The sequence below is a fragment of the Pleurodeles waltl genome, chromosome 9 (genome assembly GCF_031143425.1).
Source record: "Pleurodeles waltl isolate 20211129_DDA chromosome 9, aPleWal1.hap1.20221129, whole genome shotgun sequence".
NCBI lineage: Eukaryota > Metazoa > Chordata > Amphibia > Caudata > Salamandridae > Pleurodeles > Pleurodeles waltl.
In genome coordinates, this window is record NC_090448.1 from 880319948 (window position 1) to 880346147 (window position 26200).

Below are 26200 nucleotides of genomic sequence, written 5' to 3' on the forward strand. Positions count from 1 at the left end.
TATTTTAAAGGTGATAACTGCGTGAAAATCTATGGAAGGCACTGGTTAGGAATCAGAAAAACATACATCCTGGGTGGGTCTAGTGATTGCTGTGCTGATGAGTTGAACGGCTGTCGAGGGAGAGTGGAGCTTTGGTGCTCGATTACAATGTGGACAGAAATACTTGGAGAGCAAAGATGCTGTGATTCAGAGGAGTGCTTTCATTTTTACATTGTTTTAAAGGTACTGTAAACCAGTGCTTAATTTGTGGTTGTTGTTTCCAGTGCAGAGCACCAGCACTTATTTTTGACGGCCGGGGCTTATTCTTCTGCCACAAGCAATTACTGCGACCAAAAGACACATATGGGCAAGACGGAGGAAGAGAAAAACGAAAAAGCGTCACAAAGTGAGAAAGTAGAAAGCTGCAAGAGTGAGCCGAAGTGGCAGGAAGTGGCTTTATATGGATTGAAGAGGCCCGAGATGGCTTCAGGATTACGCTTCCTAAGTATTCCGTGTTCACACATTTAATTGTAGCAGCCGCATGTTTGAGAAGGGCTTTGAGCACCGGCACCTCTTTATTTACAAATGAAGCACTGCTGTAAACTTTTGGATATGGCTGTGCCCTGACCATTACCTTTGTGTGAAAGCTCAAGGGCAGGCACATGCTTTTTAGGCCTTTGTCACCCATGAACTAGCAACCCTGCCTCATCTGAGCATTATAGGAAGTAGGTGGAGGGTAACGTGCATCACGCCACAAGTTCTATGCGGTGCCATTTTGGTTTAGGTAGCGATTGCATGACAAACAGGCACTCACATAAAAAAAAAGAGCGAATGCATAATAAATAGGGACTTGTATCAAAAAGAAAAAACAAAGGGTTAAGGAGGAACAATGTAACTTTCATAATTTTACCTTCTTGTGCAGCGAAAGAAAGTTTATTTAGTACAATTTAGCCTCACTGTGATCTGCACACAAGTACCTCATTGTGCAGACAGTGGAAGTCCATTTTTTGCCATATTACTTCGCAGTGATCTGCACACCGAAGATCAATTGCCTCAATTTATCCTCATGGTTCAGACAGAGGAGGTTAACTTAATACCATAATACTTCCCGGTGATCTGCACACCAGAGAATTACCTTGTCACAATAGTAAATCTGTGGTGATCTTCACACTGAGAAATCAACGTGATACAACAGTCCTTCAATGGTGTAGTCACAGATGGCTTAAACTGTACGGTGATCTGCACAATCATAAACATGAGATGGGGTCTCAAAGTAAAATCATTCTTCCTCCAATTTTTATCTCAACCAAGGGTGCCTTCAATTATTTAGGAAGATTGGGTGGAAATGCTGGAAAATTATATTATATCATTAGATGGGCAGAACTTTTCTCCAGCAAGAAATAAATCTTTACTAGTAGATTATTCCTAAATTATTTAGGAAGATTGGGTGGAAAGCTGGAAAATTATATTATATCATTAGATGGGCAGAACTTTTCTCCAGCAAGAAATAAATCTTTACTAGTAGGTGCATTGGATAGTGAAGGGCAACATATCTTTAAATACTTACTTGTGGAGGTGAGACTTAATGGTCAGCCCATGGATAATGTACATAAGGAGGTACTTAAAACACTAGATTTTTGAAAGAAGTTAATCTAGGGCATGGTACAAATTTTACACCCAACCTCAGTCTGAACATGAATCTATAGATGAATTTGTAGCCAGACTCAGGGATTTGTCAGTCAAATGTAGCTTTGGAGTTATAGCCGATGAACTGATTCAAGACCAACTTATAAGTTAATGTAAAGATAAAAAATACATGAGAGATTATGGGCTGCTAAGAATACTTTGCTTAAAGATGCAAAGGAGATGTCTAAGCTGATAAGGGAGTCACAACATTGTATGAAGGAGTTAAGCAAAAGGGAGAAAGGTAGTGGAGAAGTGGCAGTCTTAGGAAGTGACAGACATAGTCCAGAGAGAGATGTCAATGCTGTGTCTAGAAGCAGCAGCAAAGGGGGTGCTTTGAACTTGTCAAGTAGTATTAAAAACAAAGCAAATGAGTGTGCCCATTGTAGAAGAATTCATCATGCTTTGGATTCTAAATGTTGTTTTGCAGTAAACAGACTACAACAAATGTGGCCGCAAAGGTCCCTTTGCATGAATGTTTAAGGAAAACCAACAAACCCAGTAAGGAGAATCCAAAATCCAGAGTAGTGGATATGGTTGAAGATGTAAATTATGGTGACAGGATTCTGATGGTAGCGGAGGGTAAGGAGGGAAAGAAATTGGTACGAGATAAAAGAAGAATATTGAGATCCACAGCTGAATTTGGAGTATGTGGATATAAGATAAAGTTGATGGTAGATTCAGGGTCTATGTACACAATAGTCCCTGAAAAAGTGTTTGGAACACATTGGAGGGATGTCATCCTATTACCCAAAGACATGAATCCAGAGGGTTATCATGGTGAGTCCATGGACCTTTTGGGATACATGGAAGGCATCATACTGGTCCAGATTCACAAAGGTAAGCTCAGACATTTGGTCTAGAGTTAGAGAAAACATCTAAGTTTACGACTTTAGGAATTCACAAAGGGCATTTACGAGTACTAACTTTAAGTCTACACTCGGGGCGGATCCCCGTCCTGAGTGGGAACCTAAAGATAGTAGTCGTAAATGCCCCTTGTGAATTCCTAAAGTCATTGGAATTCACAAAGGGCATTTACAAGTACTCTCTGGAGGTCCACACTTAGGGCCCCCGTAACTGCCATTTGAAAGTTATAACCTTAGATGTTTGGTCTAAGTTTAGACTAAACATCTAAGTTTACCTTCGTGAATCGGGCCCATAGTTTGGAACACGTCAAGTTGAGGGGAAGGTGTATGTATCAGTTGATGTCTACTCATCTTAGAATGGATGCACCAATTCAATCTCAATATAATGATCAATCCCAGGGCACAAAATCTGGTTATGGTGGTGGAGGAAGTGCAATTACAAGGTGTTTTGGATGGTGCACCGAAAGTGTCTAGTAAACTTTGGATGTCTAAAATGGTATGTGCATCCTATAATCTTAAAGGGCAATGCTTTACCAATACAGCACAAACTGAGAAGAGTGCCATTGACATATAAATTCTTAAATGAGATGTCGGAGGATGTTATTATAAAACCTGTGGAAGCCTCTCTGTGGATGTCACCAGTGGTAATTACACAAAACAGAAGTTGTTTTTAAGGTTCTGTGTTGATCTGAGATCATTAAATCATAACATTGCTACTGACACCTTTCCACTTCCAAAAATGAACAAATTGTTGTCTTCGATATGGGGTGGTAGATATTTTTCAAAATTATATTTAAGAAGTGTCTACTATCAAATAAGATTACATGAAGATTCCACGTCTTTAACTGTGTTTATAAAAACAAAGAGCACATTCCAATTCACTTGTATGTCTTTTGGTTTGCCATCTGCAGTGAATGGTCTTCAGCGGATGATGTCTCAGTTGTTTGATGGAATGGGAAATGTTGTATTTTTTTCAAGTGATATACTTGTGTTTGGAGAATCTGTGGAACAACATATTGTGATTTTAAAAAAGATTTTGAAGAAGTTGGGAGAAATCGGTTTGATATTGACTCAAGAAAAATGTATGTTCTTAACTGAATAGATTGGGTAGTTTGGGTATACTATCTCAAATGTAGGAATCAAACCCAAGCAGCTCCGTACCTGAAGGAAAAAGATAAATTGACAGCGTTCTTAGGACTTATAGAGTATCACAGTAAATTTGTGGAGAAATTGTCTGAAAAAACTAAGAATTTAAGAAAATTGTTTTGGAAGGGAAACAAGTTTGTATGGGAGGATGAACAACAAAAAAGTTTTGAAAATGTTAAAAAAGTAATTTGTGCTGCTGGTATTTTGACAGTTTTTGATACAAAACTTGAGTCAGTACTTAGTGCAGATGCCAGTGTGTCTGGTATAGGAGCCATATTATCCCAAGTTCATGGAAAGAAAGAGAAGACCGCTGTGTTTGCATCACATTCACTTACACACTCGGAGAGGAATTATTCAGCTGTTGAACACAAAGCTTTGACTGCTGCCTGGGGTGCTGAGTATTTTTGGGATGTACCTGTGGGGCTCACCATTATTTTTACAAACCTTTAATAAACATCTTGTCATCCGGTGGATCTGGGAAAGGTTCAGAGAGACTGGCCAGACTGGCAGTGAGACTACAGAACTATATGTATACTGTTGTCCAAGGGTGGAGGAATGTACAGACAGATTGTCTCTCAAGAATGCCCTTGGATTGGGAAAGTGTTGATGGTCCTGCAGTAAGTGAACATGAAACTGAGGGAGCAGTAGCATCAGTGCAAGATGTAGTACACAGTAGGGTTATGAGCTTTCACTATGCAGGATATGCAGGAATGGTAAGATGAAACAAAGTCATTTTTCGTGACGCTCCTGTGGTGCTAAGCGCTGCACCGTATTTACAAGGTGGCGTTAAGCCACTTTTTGTGGCTTAACGTCACCTTGTTAATACAGCCCCTTCCCACGCAGCACCATGCGTTTAAGGGGCGTGCAATAGTTGTTGCTGTGGACGTGCCACAGCAACGCCCATTGCATTTTGATGCTACTTCAGTTTATGAAATTTTGTAAACCTGAGGCAGCGCCAAAATCTAATGCCACCCCACTGGTGGTGTTAGTAGGGTGCAATGAGGGGGAATACTTTTATTCCTCATCGTTTTTTGCTTTTTGTAGCAAAATGCCAGAAATGATTGTTTATGTGCGGGAAGGTGTCCCTTCCTGCACATAAACAATGATTTGAAAATGACATTTTGGAACCTCTGTCTGTGCTGCATTGCGCAGCACACACAGAAGTGCCAAAGCGCCATTAGTGATTGTTTATATGCAGGAAAGGACAACTTCCCGCACATAAACAATCACACCCCTCAATGCAGACATTCTTGCACGATGGTGCAAGGATACCTGCGGTTGCACTGGCAGCTGAATTTAGCACCAGCACAGGGAACAACACACGGGTGCGCCGTATTCACATAAATACGGTGCATCCCTGTGTTTCTAAAGTGACGCAGTGCAGCGCTGTCAATTTTGTCACAGCACCGCGCTGCTCCACCTTTCCATAAATCTGGCCCTTAGTTTTTAAAGAAAGTGAAAAAAGAATAAGAGTGGGAAGCAAATCCGATGGGGAGCATATTGACAACACTGGTATATCATGGCATTCTGTACGTTTAGATTTTATAGGTTGGATGTCAGAATTGCTTCAGGAGATGCAGTTTGCATTGCTAATGGTTGATGTGTGCTTGAAATGGTTGATCATAACATTTATGAAGGAGGTGACCACTAAAACTGCTATAGGGGTATTGGAAGACATTTTTGCTGAAAAAGCAGTTAGCGTGCTTTAAATTGGTTAGATTTCTTGAACACTGAGGGATAAAAGATCTTGGTACATCCCTTTATAATACCCAGGGGAATGGTATAGTTGAAAGGGCTAACAAAATAGTTAAAGGAGCCATTCAAATGGAGTTAGAAAGTCATTGCAATGTGAAGAAAATGGTGAATGATATGGTATGGGCATATCGCACAGGTACCCATAATATCACTCAGAAATGTCTGTTCCAGGAGAAGTGGCGTCAGTCACTGGATACAAAGTTAGCTCCTGCCTGGTTGAAAATGTTGACTACTTTTAGAGGAAAGAGTGCACTGGGGAGAAAGAGAGAGATTGGATGTCAAATTGGAGAGAGGCGATTGGGTAAAGATAAAGTCTGGATGTTTAAGATGAGGTCTTTCCAAATTGAAGGGTCCTTTTTGTGTTGAACAGGTCAGTAGATTTTTCTCTGATTGTGGAAGAAGGTGAAAAGTGGAATTTGAGAAATGTGGAATTATGTCAAAAAGGAGAAGAATGTGTGGGAAAAGATGATGGATTTTCAAGAGCAAGGTTAATGACAGATGATTGAATGAATAGTATGGTGGGTATGAAAATTCTGATATCAATGATTTTGATTCCTTTAGAGTCATCAGAGAGAGTAGAGATCGTAGACCACCGTCTTACCTTAAAGACTATGTAAGATCATAACTATGTAAGATCATAAATACATTTTTGTTGCCATTATGTTTTCTTATTATTCAAGGCGTTCCATCATCACATGTTGCTGTAGATCTTTCCAGTTAAGGTTTAATTTTCATTTATTTCATTTTTCATTTAATTTCTAGTTATATATTGTAATTGGGTGAAGGGAAAGGGATGTGTTATGATGTAAGCAGTTCACTAATGTTGTGTGTTCTAGATTGTAGGAAGGTGAGAGTTCCAGGGAAGTCAGTTGTGCCCTGGCTCCTTGGAAGGATTGACACCACTTTATGTGCTCTAATAAACCTTTATCCTAAGGTGACCACTGTGTGCTAGTATTCCTCTTTATTTACAACACAGTCTAATGAGAATTGAGCTTCAATTGTGGTTACTTCCATGTTTTCATTCTGTCAAGAACCCCATAGACCCTGTTGTGCATCCCTGTAGAGTTTCTAACTTTATGTGTACCATTTTAAGTTCTGTCATGATTAAAATAATTATATTTTGTAAAAAGACATGGATTGGTCAGAACATTAGTGCATCTACTGTGTGACTGTTTGAGTTCTGAGTTCCCTGAAATGCCTTGGACTGATCTCCCTTGCTATTTGGACAGTCAGGTACAGAAAGGGTGCACTTGGCCAAGATTGCATGGCTACAGTAGGACAGACATCGGGACACCAGTGCCAAACAATCTCAACCACCCTGGTTGGGGCACGGTCATCTCAGTTTGCCATGTGCCAGCACCAGCCTCCCAAAGGTGTCAACAAACACACACTGCAGCTTTTACAACACCAAAACAGTCACAGTCTTAGCAGAGACTCTGTTGGGGTTGATGTGATGCATGTAATGTGAACGCAAAACAGTTGCCAATTATGCTTGAAATTAATCCAAAAAGCCAGATGGTATATGGAAAACAATGTTATAACAGATTGAAACGCTGATTCAAAATTCAGACAAACAATTTGGAAAAAGAATGCAAGATGGTACACAATCTATATTCCGAGACCACACTTTTTGCAAATATTTTTGCCTTTGTTTCAGTGGCAGATGGTAGCAGTGAGATTGTTCTGGCCTCTGCTAGCTGTTTTCAAGCAAAGAATGACTGAAAACATCATGATCTCAAACTGAGTGTTGCAGCCTTTGTGCAAGAGTCCTCGGTGAGATGACTAAGTGAGATTGCAGGATATACATCTCCGTGGAGCAGCCTAACATGCCCTGGAACAGTTACGATCTGGCAAACACCCAGGTCCAAACAAGTCCCACTGGGGTGTTCTAAAGTTATCCCTCCCACCCCCATTGATAGAGATGATACACAAGTCAGCTGATGTTGGTTGGCTGCTGTCAGATCTGCACAAGTCTGTCATCACAATGACTGCCAAGGCACACTTGTTATCATTTTGTTAAAAACATTGCATTGAGTATAGAAGAATAAACAGTTTCAAAACAAAACAAAGTTAGTGTTAATCAAGATTGATAGGGTTTGATCAGTGGCCTAACAAAGGCCCCTGCCACCCACGCGATGCCGGGGGACCAGAGCTCCAGTTGGGCCCCACAGCACAGTACCCTGACCTGAGAGCTCCTGAGTGAGTTTGGAGGGGGGCCTACATGTACTTTGCAGGGGGTCCCCTCAAGTTTTGTTATGCCACTGGGTTTGATTAGTCAGAGCATGCTAGATGAAGTACAGCTCTGATTCAAGGAGGCTTTGTGTTAGTGCATAGTGTGTCAACAGAGTTCCATATGGATTGACTTGGAATTTTCCACGGAGATCGTGATAATGAAATGTTAGCTGCGCCTCTCAAGACCAGAAGCCATTCTATCCATGTAGAGTAGGAGACTTTAGAAAGGTCTTTCCAGTTACTGAGGATGATTATACAACTGAGGGTAAGTATGAAATCTAAAAGGATTTTGTCCTTCTCATTTTTAAGGGAGTCAAAGGGGCCAGTAATTATAAATGTGAAGTCCTTCTCTGTATTTATCTGCAGGGTCAATATGATTAAGTTATGAATTTGAGAAGAGTGGGAATCCAGGGGTGGGCAGCTGAACAATTATGTGGAAGGTCTCCTATGGTCTTTTTGCAGTTCCAAAAAAGGAGGCTGTCCCGAAGTCCTAGTTTATGGAGACGTTGAGGAGTCCAAAAGGTTCTGTGGAGGATCATGAATATGTCAAAACAAATGCCCCAGAATATCCTTGAAAAGTAAGACTCCCCAAGGAGCTAGTTGGAGCCAACCTTTTAAATTCTAAAAATTACTAATCAGCCTTTCCCTTCAATAAAGGCTCAAGATGGATTACCCAACCAGATGATGATTACCTTTTATGGCTAAAAATTGAAATCTCTCGCTATACCCGCTTAATCCACTTTCATATCTTACCACCCACAATCTGTCCCTTCCTCGTTCGAAATTTATTATGGACAGTACCAAAACTGCAATTCTGACTATAAGTAGTAAATAAGGCATTAAATTGAAGAACTCAAACCTGATTTCTATTAGGCACAACTGGATAATCGAATTAAATGGCTCTTCTTTCCTTCCTGCAACCCTGATCCACCCAAGGGATTTTATATTAATTAACCACCCTGGTGGTCTTAAAATCCACTTACTTTTGCAAACTTACAGGAAACATACAATGTAAACATCATTGAATTTTATAGATCCCTAAAATTAAACTCGTGCTTAAACAAACTCACCAAATATGATATTGAGCCCTCTATGTTCAGTTTCATAATAAACTTATACAAGACTTGTCTCTCAAATACATATTAATATATGGTAGGTTCCCACTTAAGTGCCAATAATTTGGGGGGCATCCAATTGCCAGTTATCCAATAAAGTTCCTTAAGGAATTGGAAAAATACTCCAGGATTTGTGATCCAATTTAAAGTTTATTAGACAAAAGTAAATGGCTTCATATTATACAGCAAGTAGATGAAGCGACAGGCGCGACTGACTGAACCTCCCTGGACAAGCTATTTTAGCTGCTAAACGGATTGTTTGTTTTGTCAATATCACTCAGTTCATTACTAGAAGCAAAAATTTATCACAATTATGCCTTGAGAAAGACCTGGTGAATGCAACCCATAGGGCGAAACATGTGTTAGCTGAGTATCTACTTTGTTCCATGCTTCATCTACTTGCTGTATAATATGAAGCCATTTACTTTTGTCTAATAAACTTTAAATTAGATCACAAATCCTGGAGTATTTTTCCAATTCTAAAAGGAACTTTATTGGATAACTGGCAATTGGATGCCCTCAAATTATTGACACTTAAGTGGGAACCTACCATTTATTAGTAAGTTCACTTTGTAAATGGGGGACTAGGGTCCATTTCCCCTGGTTTAAGTTTTCACGTATATCCAGCGAACTGGCATTCTGTACGGGAAGTAATATAATTGGACCCTTACTTACGTTCTCTCAAATACATAAAATCCTTCACCATAATAATCCCAAATGTGTACAATTCACCATATCAAAATGGGAAAAGGAGTGTCTAATACCCAATCAAGAATTATTTGGGAACACATATGGTCCTCAACCTTTAAAAAATAGATTTATTCCTAACCTAGCAAGACCCCTCCTACTTGTGATAGTAATGAAGCATTTCGCTGAGCTCTTCAGGACTAATGCTCTTATGTAAGGATCCAGCTGACATCTGGGAGTGGAAGGTCAAGTCTCCCTCTATGTAGGTGACTGCCTTCCCAATCTGAATGACCCATGGTGATCTGCCCCAAGAACAATCTAAATGCTGACCAAAGTAAGTATTGTTTGGCGTAACGAGGAGGAGTGGTATTAACCAAACTGCATAGCTCAGAACAGAACAGATGGACTTTAAGTGTTTTGGTATTTTTATGATGCAGAGTGAGTCAGTGTCATAGGTGCAAAATGCTGTATAGCAATGTATTTCCCTTAAAAGGGCCCTGGCAACCTGGATGAATCCAACCCTCTCTTTGATAAGTAGTGTGGCAGTCTTCAAAATGGGGTTTCCCCAAGAATATTATTTATGTTGTGGTATGTTATATTATAGTATGTCATATGTGTTATGTTATATGTGTTATGTTTTATGTGTTGTATTATGTTATGCAGATTTGTAAAGCACACTATTACCTGGGAGAGTATGCTGGCACCGAGCAGGGGTAAGTCTAGCCAAACCTAGGGCCTAGTGGGACTACTCGAAAAGCCAAGTCTTCAACTTCTTGTGCTCAAGAATTACTCCAGAGGCCTCCTTCCATTCTTCTTTCGTAGCCTGGTCAGTCATTTCTGTCTTTGTAAGGCTTGCTATCTTTGAAAGGTGGAGCACATAGGATGTTCTTCACTATGTGTTGTAACTTTACATTTAATAGGGGTTTGTGTATACAGGTATAAAACCTTATCTATGTGCGACGTATCTCAAAGATGTAAATGACTGGCACTAAAGAGAATCTATTGGCTGGATAGGCTTTTGAATGAAACCCCCCTCTGGGTAAGTTATTACCGCTGGCATCTTGTGGACCTAAGGCTTCAGTGGATGTGATTCCCAAGGAATCCCCATTATGGTTTTGATAGTAAATCTATAGAAAGAGAACCAACCCAATAAGTCAGTTCTATAGATACTTGATACATCTTTAACCTCAGTAATGTTAAAATCTTGCTAGACATTAGCCCCAAGAAGGTGAAGTGTACGATATAGAACCCATGAGTTAAGATCTGAAAATCTCACCATGACATATTTGCTCGCCGGCTGCATTGATTGACTGCACAGAGGGATTTCCACCACACAATGTTGGGCTACACACTGATGCAAAGTTGTGGACAAGGGCGACCAAGATTACATGCAATGTAAATAAGTGGGAGTGTGACCTAATCTTAAAATCGCTTTGCTGTGCCTCTTCAAGGACCTTCAAGATGCATGATACACCAAGGTGTTCACAATCCTGGGGTCACTACTCGGTAAGAGATATATTGCACAAAAGAAGCAAAAGTAGCACCTGATGTTGGGATATCGGCTAGAAATATGAGAAGATATTAGGTGATGGAAGACCCGGTATATCATGCTGTTGGATGCCCACAGAATCTTTTTTTTAAAGATTTAGAGGCCTTGGATTTCTGACTGATTAGGCTGTTCATTTGCAAGCAGATGTGCTGTGCAGTATGGATCAGCAGGTTTCTATACTTTATACTTGTTTTTTTGCCAAAATGTGCATTTATGTATGTATCTTCAAATGACAATTAAAAAAATATTTTATAAAAAAACATTTAATAAACCTAAAAGTTAACCAAAGCTCCATGCAATGCTACATATGTTCCAGCCACAAATGCATGTCCAATAATTTGCTGCTGTTGAAAAGAATGAATTCTGGCCACGGGCACCTAGACATCTAGGGACATATTTACAAGAAAGTGGTGCATCACCGGTGATGCGACTCTTTTTTTGCAGCCCCCTTGTGGCCCGTAACGCCACCATGGTAGCGCTGTATTTACAATATGGCGCACCATGGTGCATGTTAGGGGCAATAGCGTCATTTGTTTTATGCTATTGTAAAGCTATACTGGATTAGTGTAAAGAAAAAAAAATTACGCTAATCCAGTACAGTGATAAGAGGCCTATTGAAATCAACGAGAGCCTCATTTTAACGCCTGCTTTAAGCAGGTATTAAAAATTACGCTAGAAATACACCATGCATATGTTATGCATGATGCGGCGCAAAGAGTTTACAAGGTGGTGCAAACCTAATTTGCGCCACCTTGTAAATATGGTGCTATGGTAGTGGCCCGTGAGCATCACATTTGTGGCAAAAATGCTGCTGCAAATGTGGAGCTAAGGGGCGCAATGGTCTTGTGAATCTGGCCCCAAATGTCTACATTAGGGGCAGATATTAGTAACATTTGTGACCATTTTTCGCACATAACTGTCCCATGAACTAAACCCTAAAGTTTCCTCACACTGAAAGGAAGGTTAGCCTGTAATGAACAAGCATCGCATGCCACTAGAAAACAGGAATGTCGTCAGACAACTGCGACGCTCCCTCACCAGATTTTTCCTTTAATCCAAGACAATAATGTATGTTGTATCGAAGAACATTTGATAGAGCTTAATCACACTGGAAAACGATGCCAGGAACCCTGCAAATGCGTTGGGTATCAAATGCCTGCGGAGTAATGCTATGGCGGACAAGAGAGTGCTTCTTTCTGTACAGCTCCCACCTGCACAGCAAGTGATAACCGCGTGCCAGCAGGAAGCTGCTTAGGGGCACGAGGACCATTTGAAAACGATCCTTTGAGCTCTGTACTGGCCAGGTGCAGCACGTCACACACTGCCCTGTTTACCAGTAACAAGGTGTGTGTGAAATTCACGTATTTGCGTTTGTGTAATTGCACGAAATTTCAGAGAAGTTACACTAAATTACACATAACTGTGTAAAATGCCAAACCCATGCTTTGGAGCTATGTTTTAGTGCAAAAGGCATCGGTTCGCCTATTTTCGAAATAGAGAATGAATTTCCTGCTAAAAAAATAGCGCAAAAAACGCTATTGTCACAAACAAATATTGCACATGTTCTGGTTGTTCATGTTGTTTTCCGCTCCCGTACCAAAGTTGCGCCATGAACAGCAGCATAACTACGTAAAGTGGTGATATGGTATGATTTTGGGAATTTCGACTAACAAGAGCAAAGCAAAATTCTTAAAACTATGCGAATTATCCTGGCACAACTTAAATTTCACTCGGACCTACCAGGATGCCAGGAGCCACCTCACAATTCTGTCCTTAAGGCTGGGTAAAGTGCTGAAACTTTTTCCGGTCAACATCCTCGACAATTATAATGACTTCCGATTGCAGGCCCTATGTAACTTGTTCAAAGCACAGATTTTACCATCAGATAAAATGTGTGAAGCGCTTGAGGTCTGTCCCACTGGTACATTATCAATGAAAGAGGAACTCAAAATAATCTCAGTCCCAGCTCGTGAGGTTTACCGGGGGCAGGACAGCGCACGCGGAGGGGGGGCTTGGGTGGTGGGGGATTTGGGAATATTAATCATAGATTTTTTCAAAAACCTTACCTGCATGCCGCGCCGCCGAACCTCCATTTCTGCCTGCAGCAGGTAGGCACAGGCTCCCAGACTGCCCTGCGGCCAATCTTGACGCTGCTCACAGCAGCATTAGGATTGGGTGGGAGAGCCCAGCCAAGGCACTCCCAGGCAGACTGGGAGCCTGTGCCTGCTCTCTCTAGCCTGGCAACACAGTGCCGGGCTGAAGAGAGCACAGTGTGCATGTGTGTTTGGCCGGCCGAGACGGCCGGCCAAACACACATGCGCACTGAGAGGAGTGCACAGTACATTCCCCTCACTGCTCATTACCCTCAATGCCCCGCCACTTTAACAACAAAAGGATAATAAACCTGGTTTATTATCCTTTCTTTGTTAAAGGATTTGCAGAGGTTGCTGCTGGCAGGGGGACGACGTGCCACTGAATAAACTCCTGGCAGAAAGAAAACATTGGCAAAGCATTCACACTTCTGGCACAATAAGGAAAAACAGATTTTTGCAGAGAGCTGCTTGCCGCGACAGGGAGACACCAACAAAAACAGATTAAGGACCAAGTTAATAATCAGAACATTCACCACTAAGGTCTTGCTTCATCACTGATGACAGCAAGACTAGGATTTGGTATCCTTCATGTCAGTGTAATTCCTTTACCTTGAAGCCCCTTCAGGTGGGTTGGGCTGCCCGTAGCTCTAGGTTGTATGTAGGAGGGCCTAAAGCTGGGGACGACAAATGGCACGTCTCTGCCATCCATTGGAATTTTAGACAGGAGGTAGTCTTCTGTGCACCCAACTTGCTTCTTTACTGAAACAGAATACATTGGAGGGATGGTGACCACTTCCTTTGTTGCTGAGACTGCAGCTTCGGACTCTTTGTCTCTGTAAACTGAGAAAACAGCACAGACGGTTACTACAGGGCGGTGCCCTGTATGACAATCTTTTTTGGCACCCCTCCATCGCCCACGCCCTCCTCTTCAGATTCCTGCACTACCACCCAGCAAAAATGCCCCTCATCTCTCTATAGCCCCTCTCTCACATTCATTTCATTTGTTTTAATGCTCTGGTAAAGGTTGGCTTTACTAATCCACTCAGCTATCCACATAAAATACACGTCTGTTCTTTGCAGCTGCATATTAACCCTCTGCGAAACTTTATAGTGAGTCAAAACTGCCATTGGACAAAACTGCAATCTGTCTCTGTCAGTAAAATTAATCACAAGAGTGACCTTGACATTTTTATTGTTGGCTGGAAGCAGGTGCACTTGTAACTTTGCTTCAGGTGCTTTTAAACTGTAAGTTATTGCTAAACACAGCACCCCTCCCCTAAGATGGCCGGATAGGCCTTTTATTCCAGCAGGCATTTGCATTTCCCCAGTGGACTGGAGCCCTTGGAGGCAGGATTTGACTAGTGGTTAAGCCCTGGTTTCAAGAGGACCGATAAGAGATATATGTAATAGGTAAAAAGCCGTATTTTATGAATGTCTTAGACTTCAAAAGTTCTTGATCTGCACCGATTTTTGCCTTGTGTTGTTCGACTGTCAGGGGAAGAGTCATGAAGTGCTAAGGCCCAGCACTGATCATGAGGCTCGATATATACTCTTACTCTCTTTGTAGATTACTTATCACACACTTCTCACAGAAAGAGATTTACTACATTAGGGATTGATTGAAATCTGAACGTGGTTACACTGAGTGAGGCAGGAAACCTTTATAAAGTATGTGGCGGCCAGAGCTAAGTTTGAGGTGAATACCCGAGTGCACTTTCTCAGTTATTGCGATAGTGCCTAGTTACAAACACCCAAAACATTCAAGGTAAGGAATTACATCCTTCCAAGTCGAATTTCATTAGATGAGAGGCTGAAGTCATGATGCTTGGCTCCAGGAAGGAACTTTCACTGAACGTTGTGAAGACAAAAGAATGATGAAACATGAGAAGCCAGGGGCAAACTATTGGTTTCCTTGAGGTGGTGCAGAGACTTGATGGTAGATATGTGTACATAATAGAGGCTGAACTGCCTATATAAAGAGAACTATAGCTGACCTGGTCGTGCTGACTCGGTCACTTTGTAGCTTTATGTGTCTTTCTCGTTATCACTAACTTTTGTTCGTGCTACTATTTACCCATGTTGCTGTGCAAACTTTACTTCTCAGAGCTGAACAATAATGGGTTCCCAGAACCTCTAAGGTGAAGGCTTGCTTTACATTTCCACTTCTCTTTCTTCGAAGTACAAAGTGGCACCTCTTGATGTTATTGTATATATTACTACAACTGCTCTGACAATAGGTCCTGATTAGCAATCTGAGCGTTCAGTTTTCACCAATGTGTTTTCAAACTAAATAACCACGGGCATTTAGTCCAGTACACATGTCCAGTACCAGCACTGCTTCACTAAAGGCAATCCTCAGTGCAGCCTCTGACTAGATAAAGATGCCAAAAGAAGCTAACACGTGACTCTGACTGTGATGAATTTCCATCGGTTACCACTGGAGTTAAGAACTGATTTCAAGACTTGCCGTATTGAATGAACTTACTTCACCTCCTATACTCCTACAACCAAATAATCTCAGGGGGAACACGTAACAAAAGAATTGAGTCCCATGTAATTCTAGAAGCACCAACATTTTAAAAAAACAGCAAACCAGGCGTTTTCCTACCATGATCGCAGAACATTGAACATGCTAGAGAAGAGCTCAGACTGGCCTCTTTTCTAGTTTCCTCCAGTAACGACCACAAAGTTTCTGTTCAAATGTTTCCTCACTTCTGACTATTCTTCATCACGTCTTCCTGGACCAAACTGATCTTCTTCACTTCATCCTAGGTACTGTATTTTAGCTGTGAAACCTAAAGATCTTTGGTGTCTCTAAGTGAAGTCTACTCTAAACTGCTAACAGTAATATTAATAATGATAACAGTAACACCACCACAAACAATAATAATACAAATACCAACAACAATAACAAATACAGCAAAACCAATAACTCTAAAATGAGTATATGTGTAACATTATTATTATTAGTAGTATTATCAACGACAATAGTATTATAATTTACTGACTCTAAGAAGACGTCTCCAACTGCGGAGGGAATGCATGATTATCACTTATTCAAGGCTTAGTTTTACAAATCAAACAGTTTTTCTTTCTCTCTAACTGAGCTTCCCCTAGAGAGCAGTAATTGCACAAACCACAGCTGTAGGGATGTAGAGTTTGGGGAAAATCTGGTGCAAGGCGCTGCCCTTCTCTTGCCAGCGCTTCCTGAGGTGGGCACTGTTGTTCACACAGGTGGTGTCCCCCAGACCAACTCGCTGTATCTATCGCCTCCATCTGTCTCAGTCGCATAGGGCGCCCAAACCTTTTTTTTAATAAAGCAAAAAAGAGAACAATAACGCTGCAGTGCCGAGTGTTAGTTTAGGGCCAGGGCTGCTGCATTTTTCTGAAAATAGGTTAAAGCTCAGGCACAAATACTGAACATGATGCCAGATGTGGGAGACAACATCACTGGCACTGACCTCAGACCACAAATTACTGGTGGTGCCAGTATACAATAACCGGCCTGGTGGCGACCCTACTCAGAATAAAAAGTACCTTCTAACTCTGATGACCAGATACAGGGTGCATGCTTCTTTAACACTGAAACCAGTGCTTAATTTGTAAATAAAAACGTTCCGGTGCCCAAAGCTCTCCTCTGAAACACGCGGCTGCTGCAATTAAATGTGTGCGAGTAAGAATACTGAGGCAGGGTAATCCTAAAGCCATCTCGGGCCTCTTTAATCCATTTACAGCCACTCCCTGCCCCTTCAGCTCACTCTGGCAGCTTACTGCTTTCTCACTTTGTGGCGCTTTTTTGTTTTTCTCTTCCTCCGTCTTTCCCATGCGTCTTTTGATTGCAGTAAATGCTTGAGGCAGAAAAATAAGTGCCGGCCCTCAAAAATAAGTGCCGGTGCTCTGTACCGGAAACAACAAGTACAAATTAAATTACTGACTGAAACATGCGCACTGTATCTGTTCTAACTGATGACGCCTGTCACGTACACAGTGATCAACCCTTCTGCCCCCAGTCCTGCCATCCTGTTCTGAACTCTTCACAGGTGGGGTCACTGAGGCTGGATGATCCACCCCAGGCTGTGACCAGCTGGGGAAGTTGAACCCTCGGTGATTTACACACTGCCTTGGGAAGCACAGGCTGCCGCCAGAAGCAGCCAAGTGCAGTCAGTCAAGGAGGATGGGACACTTCTATGCTCAGGCAAGCCACAGAAATTAGGGCTGAAATCAGAGAAGCCCTGAAACCCATGCGCGATGGCACATTCGCAGTAAGTGCGTGTGCCTGTCAGTGTTCTGACTGCCTGGCCCTCGCAAGGAGTGAGGGACAGAACGCTGGTAGGATCCATTCATTTAATTTAATAGACAATAGATGAAAGCCAGGAAGGGGTTGCAGATTCCATACCCTTACTAAGAAGCCACCCGTGGACTACTACCTCTCTCTACATTTCAACACTCATGTGAGTTTCAGTCCCTGGACTGGGACTTACTAGGTTGTTTTTCATCACTGTGGCACTAAGATTTGCAGAAATTTAGCCACACAGAACAAACCTGAGACAGATTTGTGTTTGAACGTAACCCCCTGGTTTATGTCAGGCATCTTCAGAAGGATGATAACCTTGTGGTAGCTAGGCTGGGATTGGAACTATATCTGTAGCAGATACAGGACCTGTGGTCGTGTTTATTTGATTGTAAACCAGGACTGCAAGTCCTAGGAAACAAAGAAAAAACATGGACTGGGGCAGCATACGACTCAGGGACCTGGAAAACTTGGCAGCTCTGACACAGCGCCATGCACCAGCATTTCTCTCCTCTCACTAGGGTTGGGAATGTGGCATTCAACAGAATTTCTATACATCCACTCCGGTTCAGACAGGCAAGGAAAAACAGGGGAGCTCAAACAGTTAAAACACCAGCGACACAGACATATTTATCTCCTGCCTCTAAAAACAAATGGCGGCTTCTGAAACCTGGAACACCCCTTGAATGAGAATTTATCATCCTTCAGCTATGAGACTCAATTTGACATGTAAAGTGTAGATCTGTACGTCTTATTTGTGGGTATATTTAGGATCCTCATTCGGTTTCATTTTTATACATTGTGTATGTACACACACCCCACTTGTTGTACTTTACCTTTGTATTGTATTTTGCATGCTGTGTGTTTTATATCCCTTAATTAGTCTAATTTTCTACTAAATTGTGACCGCATCTCACATTTTTATGCTGTGATCCCTATTTTTGCTGTTAAATCTCTTTATGTCTTACTTAGCTATTTGAAAAGACCTCTGGCGCCTGTGAGGCCTGTTTCATGCCATACAGAACTATACATAAATAACCATCTGTGCAACCACCAGGCCACAGGTTCGACTCTCACCAACACAACCTCACATTTGAATCCTAGGGTTTGTAACTACGTACCAGCGAGTTGGGGGTTGGAAACTGTTAGTAACTACGGTGTTCACTAAACAAGCAGGTTATTTCTATTGATACTACATTCTGCTAAAGCTCTTGTTAGATTCTACACTTTAGTTTGAATTCTGTTAGACTATATAGATTGTTGTTTGCTTCTCCTTATCTCTCGGTGATCTCCCTGCACAGGTTCTTCCAATCGTGTTCTCTCTGCTTCGTGACTTGGATCTAAATCACCTCTAAATGATCTGCAGGCTGCTTAATTGCTACGCAAACTCAGGTAGTTTCCTGGAATTGCACAGTGTTTCTTGCCTCACACAATTATCACCTGACTGGCGATTGATCACTAGATGTACTCACTTGTTTTCCTTGATCCTTCACTGATCCCAACATGATTATAGTTCGTGTGAAACTCATTGTGTGGCCAAATTAAGTCAATTATTGCTAGCAACCATTTTGGCAAGCCAAAAATATTTGGTAAAACAATCATAATCGAACCTAATAAAATGTATAAAACAATGTACATATCATAAAATAAATAGTCACAAGTAAACATTAAATCACCTAATACAGTATAATATTCCACAAGTGTGTAACAAAGACGGCCGTGGTAATTCACAAACAGAGCAATTGGGTAATTCAATACATCACTAGGAAGGCAACAATGTGACCCTATTCACAGATTGACAATCCATACAAGAGATGGTACCACAGGTTTCTGATGGATACAACTACCTGTGGATTCCTCACCTAATGAATACTCCCATGGCGCCAGCATTTGACGGAAATCTTCTTACTAGTCTCTGCACGTCGACGAGGACGTCACTTTAGCCCACGCGACGCCGTCTGACGTCATACAGGCAATAAGAAGTCCTCGCCGACGTGCCGATGACAGTTCCCTTTTTTCCGTGCATTCGAAACGGTTATCTTCGAGGGAGTTACTGTTACCTTCGTGGTTACAGTGTATTGTCTGCTGCGTAGTCTTCTCTGCGGTAACAATGTCTCAGAGGAAGTCGGGTTTCAAGCCCTGTCGAGAGTGTGGGGGCAAGATGTCAGTTACAGATCCTCACTCCGACTGTCTATGGTGTTTGAGCTCCGACCACGACGTCTCGACTTGCGATTCATGTCAACACATGAATCCGAAGGCCCTCAAAGAGCGCGAGGCCAAGTTATTCATGGCAAAGTCAAAGAAGAAGGAGAAACATCATAAGAAGTCTTCTTCGCCAAGGTCTCACCGGCGTCATCGAGACTCCCGGCGCCGTAGAGACTCACGACGCCACTCCAGCAAGGAGTCTCGTTCGAGGTCACCTTCGGCTCGGCGTCGGAGGACTTGGGAGGTCAGCCCCACGGTCACGCCGCATCCATCGACGCCGTTGCCCTCTCCGGCGTCACCGACTTCACCTGGTCAGGCGTCAGTGATTGAGGTGGTGCAGCCTCTTGTGTTTTCTCCGGCGTCGCAGACGTCGAGGCCGGCGTCGGGGTCGCCCTCGATCCAGGCACCCCAGTATCCGGCTTTTCCCACTCCTGGAGCCGATAGTACCGCGTTTCTTAATGCGATGTATACCATCTTTCAGCAGATGGCTCCAGGAGCTGCTCCGGCTGGTCCTTCGGGGCCCTTGGCCTTTTCGTTGGGTGATCCTGCGCCTCTTCGGCCGGCACCCTTTATGCCCTTTCTCCCTTTTGGGAATGTGGGCTCGGCGCCGGTGCCGGTGTCGGTGGCCGCTCCGGTGGCTTCGGATGTTTCGGCCCCGGAGGTTGCCCCTCCGTCGAAGTCAGGATTTTGCCCTGTGACTCCGGTTGGTCCATCGGCTCCTGCCTCGGCGCCGAAGCTGCCTGTGGCGCCGGACGCGGCGTCAGATGCTTCTGGAGATCGGCGCCGTTCTTCGACGTCGGCGGAGGCCATGTCGACTCCGCGTATCGAGGAGAGACTTCATTCGAGGAGGCGTGCTCTCCGTCTTTTAGAAGAGCAAGAGTACCAGCGAGTCCTAGAGGAGGGAGAGATTGAGGACTCTGGAGACGGACTGCATGGTCTGGATACAGCCAGTGGGCTGGACACTTCCCCTGAGTGGGACCTTTCATCTCCAGGGGAATATACGGAGGAGGCTGCTTCCTTTCATGCTGTGGTGAGGAAGGCAGCGAGCTTTTTGGACCTGCCTTTGCCGGTGGCAGAGGCAAAGCAGAATTTGCTGACAGAGGTATTGCATCCGGCCTCTGCTGCAGCTGAGCCTCTCTTGCCATTTAATGAGGCTTTGCTGGATCCGGTGTTGGAGGTGTGGAAGAAACCGGTGTCTTCCTCGGCCGTTCATAGGGCTGTGGCCAGGAGGTATCGAGCTGCACCATCTGACCCTGGCTTTCTCTCTAGACACCCTACGCCGGAGAGCTTGGTGGTGCAAGCCTCCTGTTCCTCAAAGTCAGCGCCTGGTTCCTTCCCGACGGTGCCTGGAGACAGAGACTCCAAGAAACTGGATGCACAGTCCAAGAAAATATTTTCGTCATGCAGTTTGGCGTTGAAGGCCACCAACGCCACGTGCATTCTGGGGAGGTACATCCATGCGCTGATGGATGATATTTCGTCTTCATTCACGGAGCTTCCCCAGGGTCTTTTGGATGTGGTCTCGGACGCCCAGGCTGCCGCGACCCAGATTATCCAGTCTGGGCTGGACACGACCGACTCGGTGGCCAGGGCGATGGGCACGGCTGTGGTGGCAAGAAGACAGGCCTGGCTCCGAAACTCAGGGTTCTCTGCGGATGTGCAGTCGACCCTGCTGGACCTCCCGTTTGATGGGGACAGACTGTTTGGAGCCAAGGCAGATTCAGCCTTGGAACGATTTAAGGAGAGCAGAGCCACAGCCAAATCGTTAGGACTGCAAGCTCCTTCTTCCTCTGCCTCTTCTAGAGTTTTCAGGAGGTTTCGGGGATTTGGGCGTGGCTCTTATTCCTCTTCCTTTCGGGGGAGGTTCCAGCAACCCGCCTCTTCCCTCCCCTATAGGTCATTTAGAGGGAGGGGGAGGGGTGGGGTCCGTACCAGAGGAGCCTCTCAACAGCACTCTTCCTCGTCCTCTGGAGGGGTGCAGCAGGGGAAGCAGCCTTAGGCTTCCACCGTCTCCCACTCACTCCTCTCCTGTAGGGGGAAGATTACAGCGTTTTCTCCACAAGTGGAAGTCTATCACAACGGACACTTGGGTTCTCGGCATTGTGGGAAAAGGCTACGCCCTTCCCTTTCGGGAGTTCCCGCCCCTCATCCCGCCCCGCCCATCTTATTGTTCAGAAGAACACCTCCTGTTGCTAGAACAGGAGGTTCAAGTCCTCCTTTCAAAGGGCGCGGTAGAGTTGGTCCCAGAGCAGGAAAAGGGTCGAGGTTGTTACTCAAGATACTTCCTGATTCCCAAAAAGGATGGTCAGTTGAGACCAATCCTGGATCTGAGGATCTTGAATTGGTTCCTCAAACAGGAAAAGTTCAAGATGCTGACCCTAGCACAGGTGCTTTTGGCGTTGAACAAGGAAGATTGGATGGTGTCTGTCGACTTGCAGGATGCTTACTTTCATATCCCGATACTCAAGTCGCACAGGAAGTATCTCCGGTTTGTGGTAGGGTCGCAGCACTATCAGTTTGCGGTCCTCCCGTTTGGTCTTACTTCAGCACCTCGAGTCTTCACAAAGGTGATGTCAGTGGTTGCGGCGGAGCTCAGAAGGAGGGGGATAGCAGTATTCCCTTACTTGGACGACTGGTTGATCAAAGCCAAGTCCCCGGAGCTTGTGTCGCATCATCTGCAGTCAACAACCCAGTTGTTGTTCGACCTGGGCTTTTCGGTGAACGTGCCCAAATCTCACCTGGAGCCCTCTCAGCGCCTCCTGTTCATAGGGGCAGTACTGGATACAACATTGAGTCGAGCCTTTCCTCCGCCTCAGCGGATTCAAGATATTCAGGAATTGGTTCCAATGTTTCGAAATGGAGCGGTAGTTCCAGTCCTCAAGGTCCTTCGTCTGCTCGGTCTGTTCGCCTCCTGCATTCTGTTGGTCACGCATGCTCGCTGGCACATGAGGGCTCTTCAGTGGTGCCTCCGAAGGCAGTGGTCTCAACACAAGGGAGATTTAGAAGGTACTGTCAAGATCTCCAGAGATGCTGCTGTGGAATTGAAGTGGTGGATTGCGGGCAACAATCTTTCACAGGGGAAGCCGTTCGCGCAGTCGCCACCAGTGGCCACGGTAATAACGGATGCCTCCACCCTAGGATGGGGAGCTCATCTGGGGGATCTGGAGATCAAAGGGCTTTGGTCTCCAGAGGAACAGGTGTTTCATATCAATCTGTTGGAGTTACGGGCTGTACGTTTGGCTCTCAAGGCCTTCCTCCCATCCCTTCGTGGTCAGTCGGTACAGGTCCTGACGGACAATACTACCACGATGTGGTACATAAACAAACAGGGAGGAGTAGGGTCGTACCTTCTCTGCAGAGAAGCTCTTCGGCTATGGTCCTGGGCAAAGGACCATCAGATTTGCTTGGTGGCAAATCATCTGGCCGGGGTCTTGAATGTACGTGCGGACAGTCTCAGTCGCCAATTCTCGGCAGACCACGAGTGGCGTCTCCATCCAGATCAAGTCTGTTTAATCTTCCAGATGTGGGGGTTTCCTCGGATAGATCTGTTTGCCACTCGGGAGAACGCGCATTGCCCGTGATTCTGCAGCCTCCAGTATCCGATGCAGGGAGCGTTGGGAGACGCGTTTCAGATAACCTGGTGCGACCAGTTGCTTTACGCGTTTCCCCCCATACCCTTGATTCCTCGAGTGTTGAGGAAAATTCGCCAAGACCGGGCCCAAGTCATCTTAATAGCTCCGGATTGGCCAAGGAGGGTATGGTACTCCGTCCTTCTCCAACTCTCACTGTGCCCTCCGCTCCGTCTCCCTCTCAGGGCAGACCTCCTCTCGCAGTCGCAGGGGCAGGTTTTACACCCCAACCTCCAGAGTCTGCACCTACATGCTTGGAGATTGAACGGGGCAACCTGAGTTCCTTCTCTCTCCCGCCTGATGTAGTGGATGTTATCTTAGCGGCCAGGCGACACTCCACTAAATCTATCTACGCTAATAGGTGGTCTAAATTTGTTATGTGGTGTGGAGAGAGACAGATTGATCCCTTACATGCTCATCTGTCACATGTTTTGTCTTTTGCACTGTCTCTAGCGCAGAAAGGTTGTGCAGTAGCTACCATTAAGGGTTATTTGTCGGCCTTGTCAGCCTTCATTTGTCTTCCAGACCAACCATCGTTATTTAAATCCCCTATTGTTCTCAGATTCTTGAAAGGTCTTCTGAATCAATATCTTCCAAAACCATTCGTTATGCCTCAATGGGATTTGTCCTTGGTCCTGACTTTCCTTATGGGGTCCCCTTTTGAGCCTATGCATTCTTGCCCCTTAAGGTATTTGGTTATTAAAACAGTATTCCTGGTAGCTATAACATCTGCAAGGAGAGTGAGTGAGTTGCAGGCCTTATCGGTTAAACCCCCTTATATAACGTTTTATGGGGATAAGGTGGTGTTGAGGACCAAGGCTGCTTTCCTTTCGAAGGTTGTTTCACCCTTCCATTTGGCTCAGACAATCACTTTGTCCACGTTTTATCCTCCGCCTCATCCTTCAAAGGAGGAAGAAAGACTACATCGCCTGGACCCAAAAAGGGCGTTGAGCTTCTATATCGACAGAATGAAGGATATCAGGCTGGAGGATCAGCTGTTTGTCGGATACGTGGGCAAGAGGAGAGGAAAGGCAGTCCACAAGAGAACACTCTCCAGGTGGGTTGTTCTTTGCATTAAAATCTGTTACTCTTTGGCAAAGAAGGATCCGCCTGAGGGCATTAGAGCTCACTCCACCAGAGCTAAGTCGGCCTCTTCGGCCTTGGCCAGGGGTGTTCCTGTGGTTGACATCTGCAAGGCCGCAACTTGGTCGTCCCTTCACACTTTTGTGAAACATTACTGTTTGGACTCTGAGGTCAGAAGGGACGGTCATTTTGCACGGTCAGTGCTGCAGGATTTCTTGGTTTGACCATTTAGGCACCCACCGCCGGGCGTGGTACTGCTTTGGGACTCTATTCATTAGGTGAGGAATCCACAGGTAGTTGTATCCATCAGAAGAACGAGTTACTTACCTTCGGTAACGACTTTTCTGGTGGATACATTAGCTACCTGTGGATTCCTCACGGTCCCACCCGCCTCCCCGTTGCCTTTTTGGTCTCTCCAAGCAATCCTTGAGTGTGCTCCTTTTGGTCTTCAAAGTTGCAATACATTTTGCATGTATGATATTTGTATATATGTGTATATTTATATATAAATCTATATATATATTGGGTATATACATGATTCGTATGTATAAATATATTTATTTGTTTAAAAAAAAAAAAAAAAAAAAGTTATATTAAATCTACAGCTATTTTATTGCAATGTTGTGTGATTTACAATATTAAGAGATGTTGCTTTGCTCTTTCATTGCATTGGGTTATTATTATTATTCTCATGCACGTAAAAAATGTTGGTACTGTCATCGGCACGTCGGCGAGGACTTCTTATTGCCTGTATGACGTCAGACGGCGTCGCGTGGGCTAAAGTGACGTCCTCGTCGACGTGCAGAGACTAGTAAGAAGATTTCCGTCAAATGCTGGCGCCATGGGAGTATTCATTAGGTGAGGAATCCACAGGTAGCTAATGTATCCACCAGAAAAGTCGTTACCGAAGGTAAGTAACTCGTTCTTTCTGCAGTTCCATTTGTGCCAGATAACTGAGGTTACACCATCCTAGCTAGTAATGCTTTCTGCTACTCTTCACAAGTGTAGAGACTAATCACTTAATTCTAATGTGATTATAATAAGGGCCACTGGAATTATGCAGCAGGGAGGACCAAATTATCTGATAGGCTTGACTAAATTATGCAACAAGAAAAAGCAATTTATGTGGCATTATGTGGAACTTTTTTTTTAATACTATTCATTATTTTGTAATTTTTACACATGGTAATACTGTCTGGACAAACATGACAACTAATTAGCACCAGTTTAACAACCAAATACAGGAAAAAGTAACCAAAATATGACAAGTTAACCTTTACAAAGAGCCTTCCACTGCGCATGAACCCACATCACCACATGTTTTGCAACTTTTGGTCAGTTATAGCTAGAAACACATTTTGTTTTGCTAAAATGTGAAGGTTTTGTAGCAGATTATGGATTGTGTGGGAAATAAAGCAAATCCATAGTTATGCTATTAGAGCTGCAGCCACAGAGTCGCATGGCCCTGATGTAAAGTCGCCACAGGCTCAACATCATAAAAACAGAAACTGAAAAGTGTTTTATTGGCAAACTATTTGCCCATCACAAACAGACATAATAAACACTGAGAATGTTTAGAGGTTATTTAGAGTTTGACACATGTGGGACATCCACCAAATACAGACAGATGTCCCGTCCCCAAAATTAAGAGTGTATACAATTGTATACACTGAAAATATGCCACACGGGGCATCGGCTTTCTTTCGTCTTAAATCCTGCATCTGACAAACTCTAAAAACCCCACCTTAATTTCCATATTATCAGAAATTCCAGAATTTTTAATCCCCAAGGGATGCGACTGGTATCAAGAGGAAAAAATACACATTTTCCTGACTTCACAGAAGAAGCTTGCTACGGGTCACCCTTGGATATTAAGGCAGATCGCCC

General features: G+C 43.8%; 1 protein-coding gene across 1 annotated transcript in view; it reads right to left on the reverse strand.

The window, feature by feature from the left end:
• The window catches only part of TC2N (tandem C2 domains, nuclear), a 154766-nt gene that overhangs the window by 86747 nt on the left and 41819 nt on the right, over positions 1-26200 (reverse strand). Inside the window, exon 3 of the mRNA XM_069208193.1 lies at positions 13715-13945. Coding sequence (XP_069064294.1) covers positions 13715-13945 — 231 coding nt within the window. The remainder of the gene's footprint in view (positions 1-13714; positions 13946-26200) is intronic.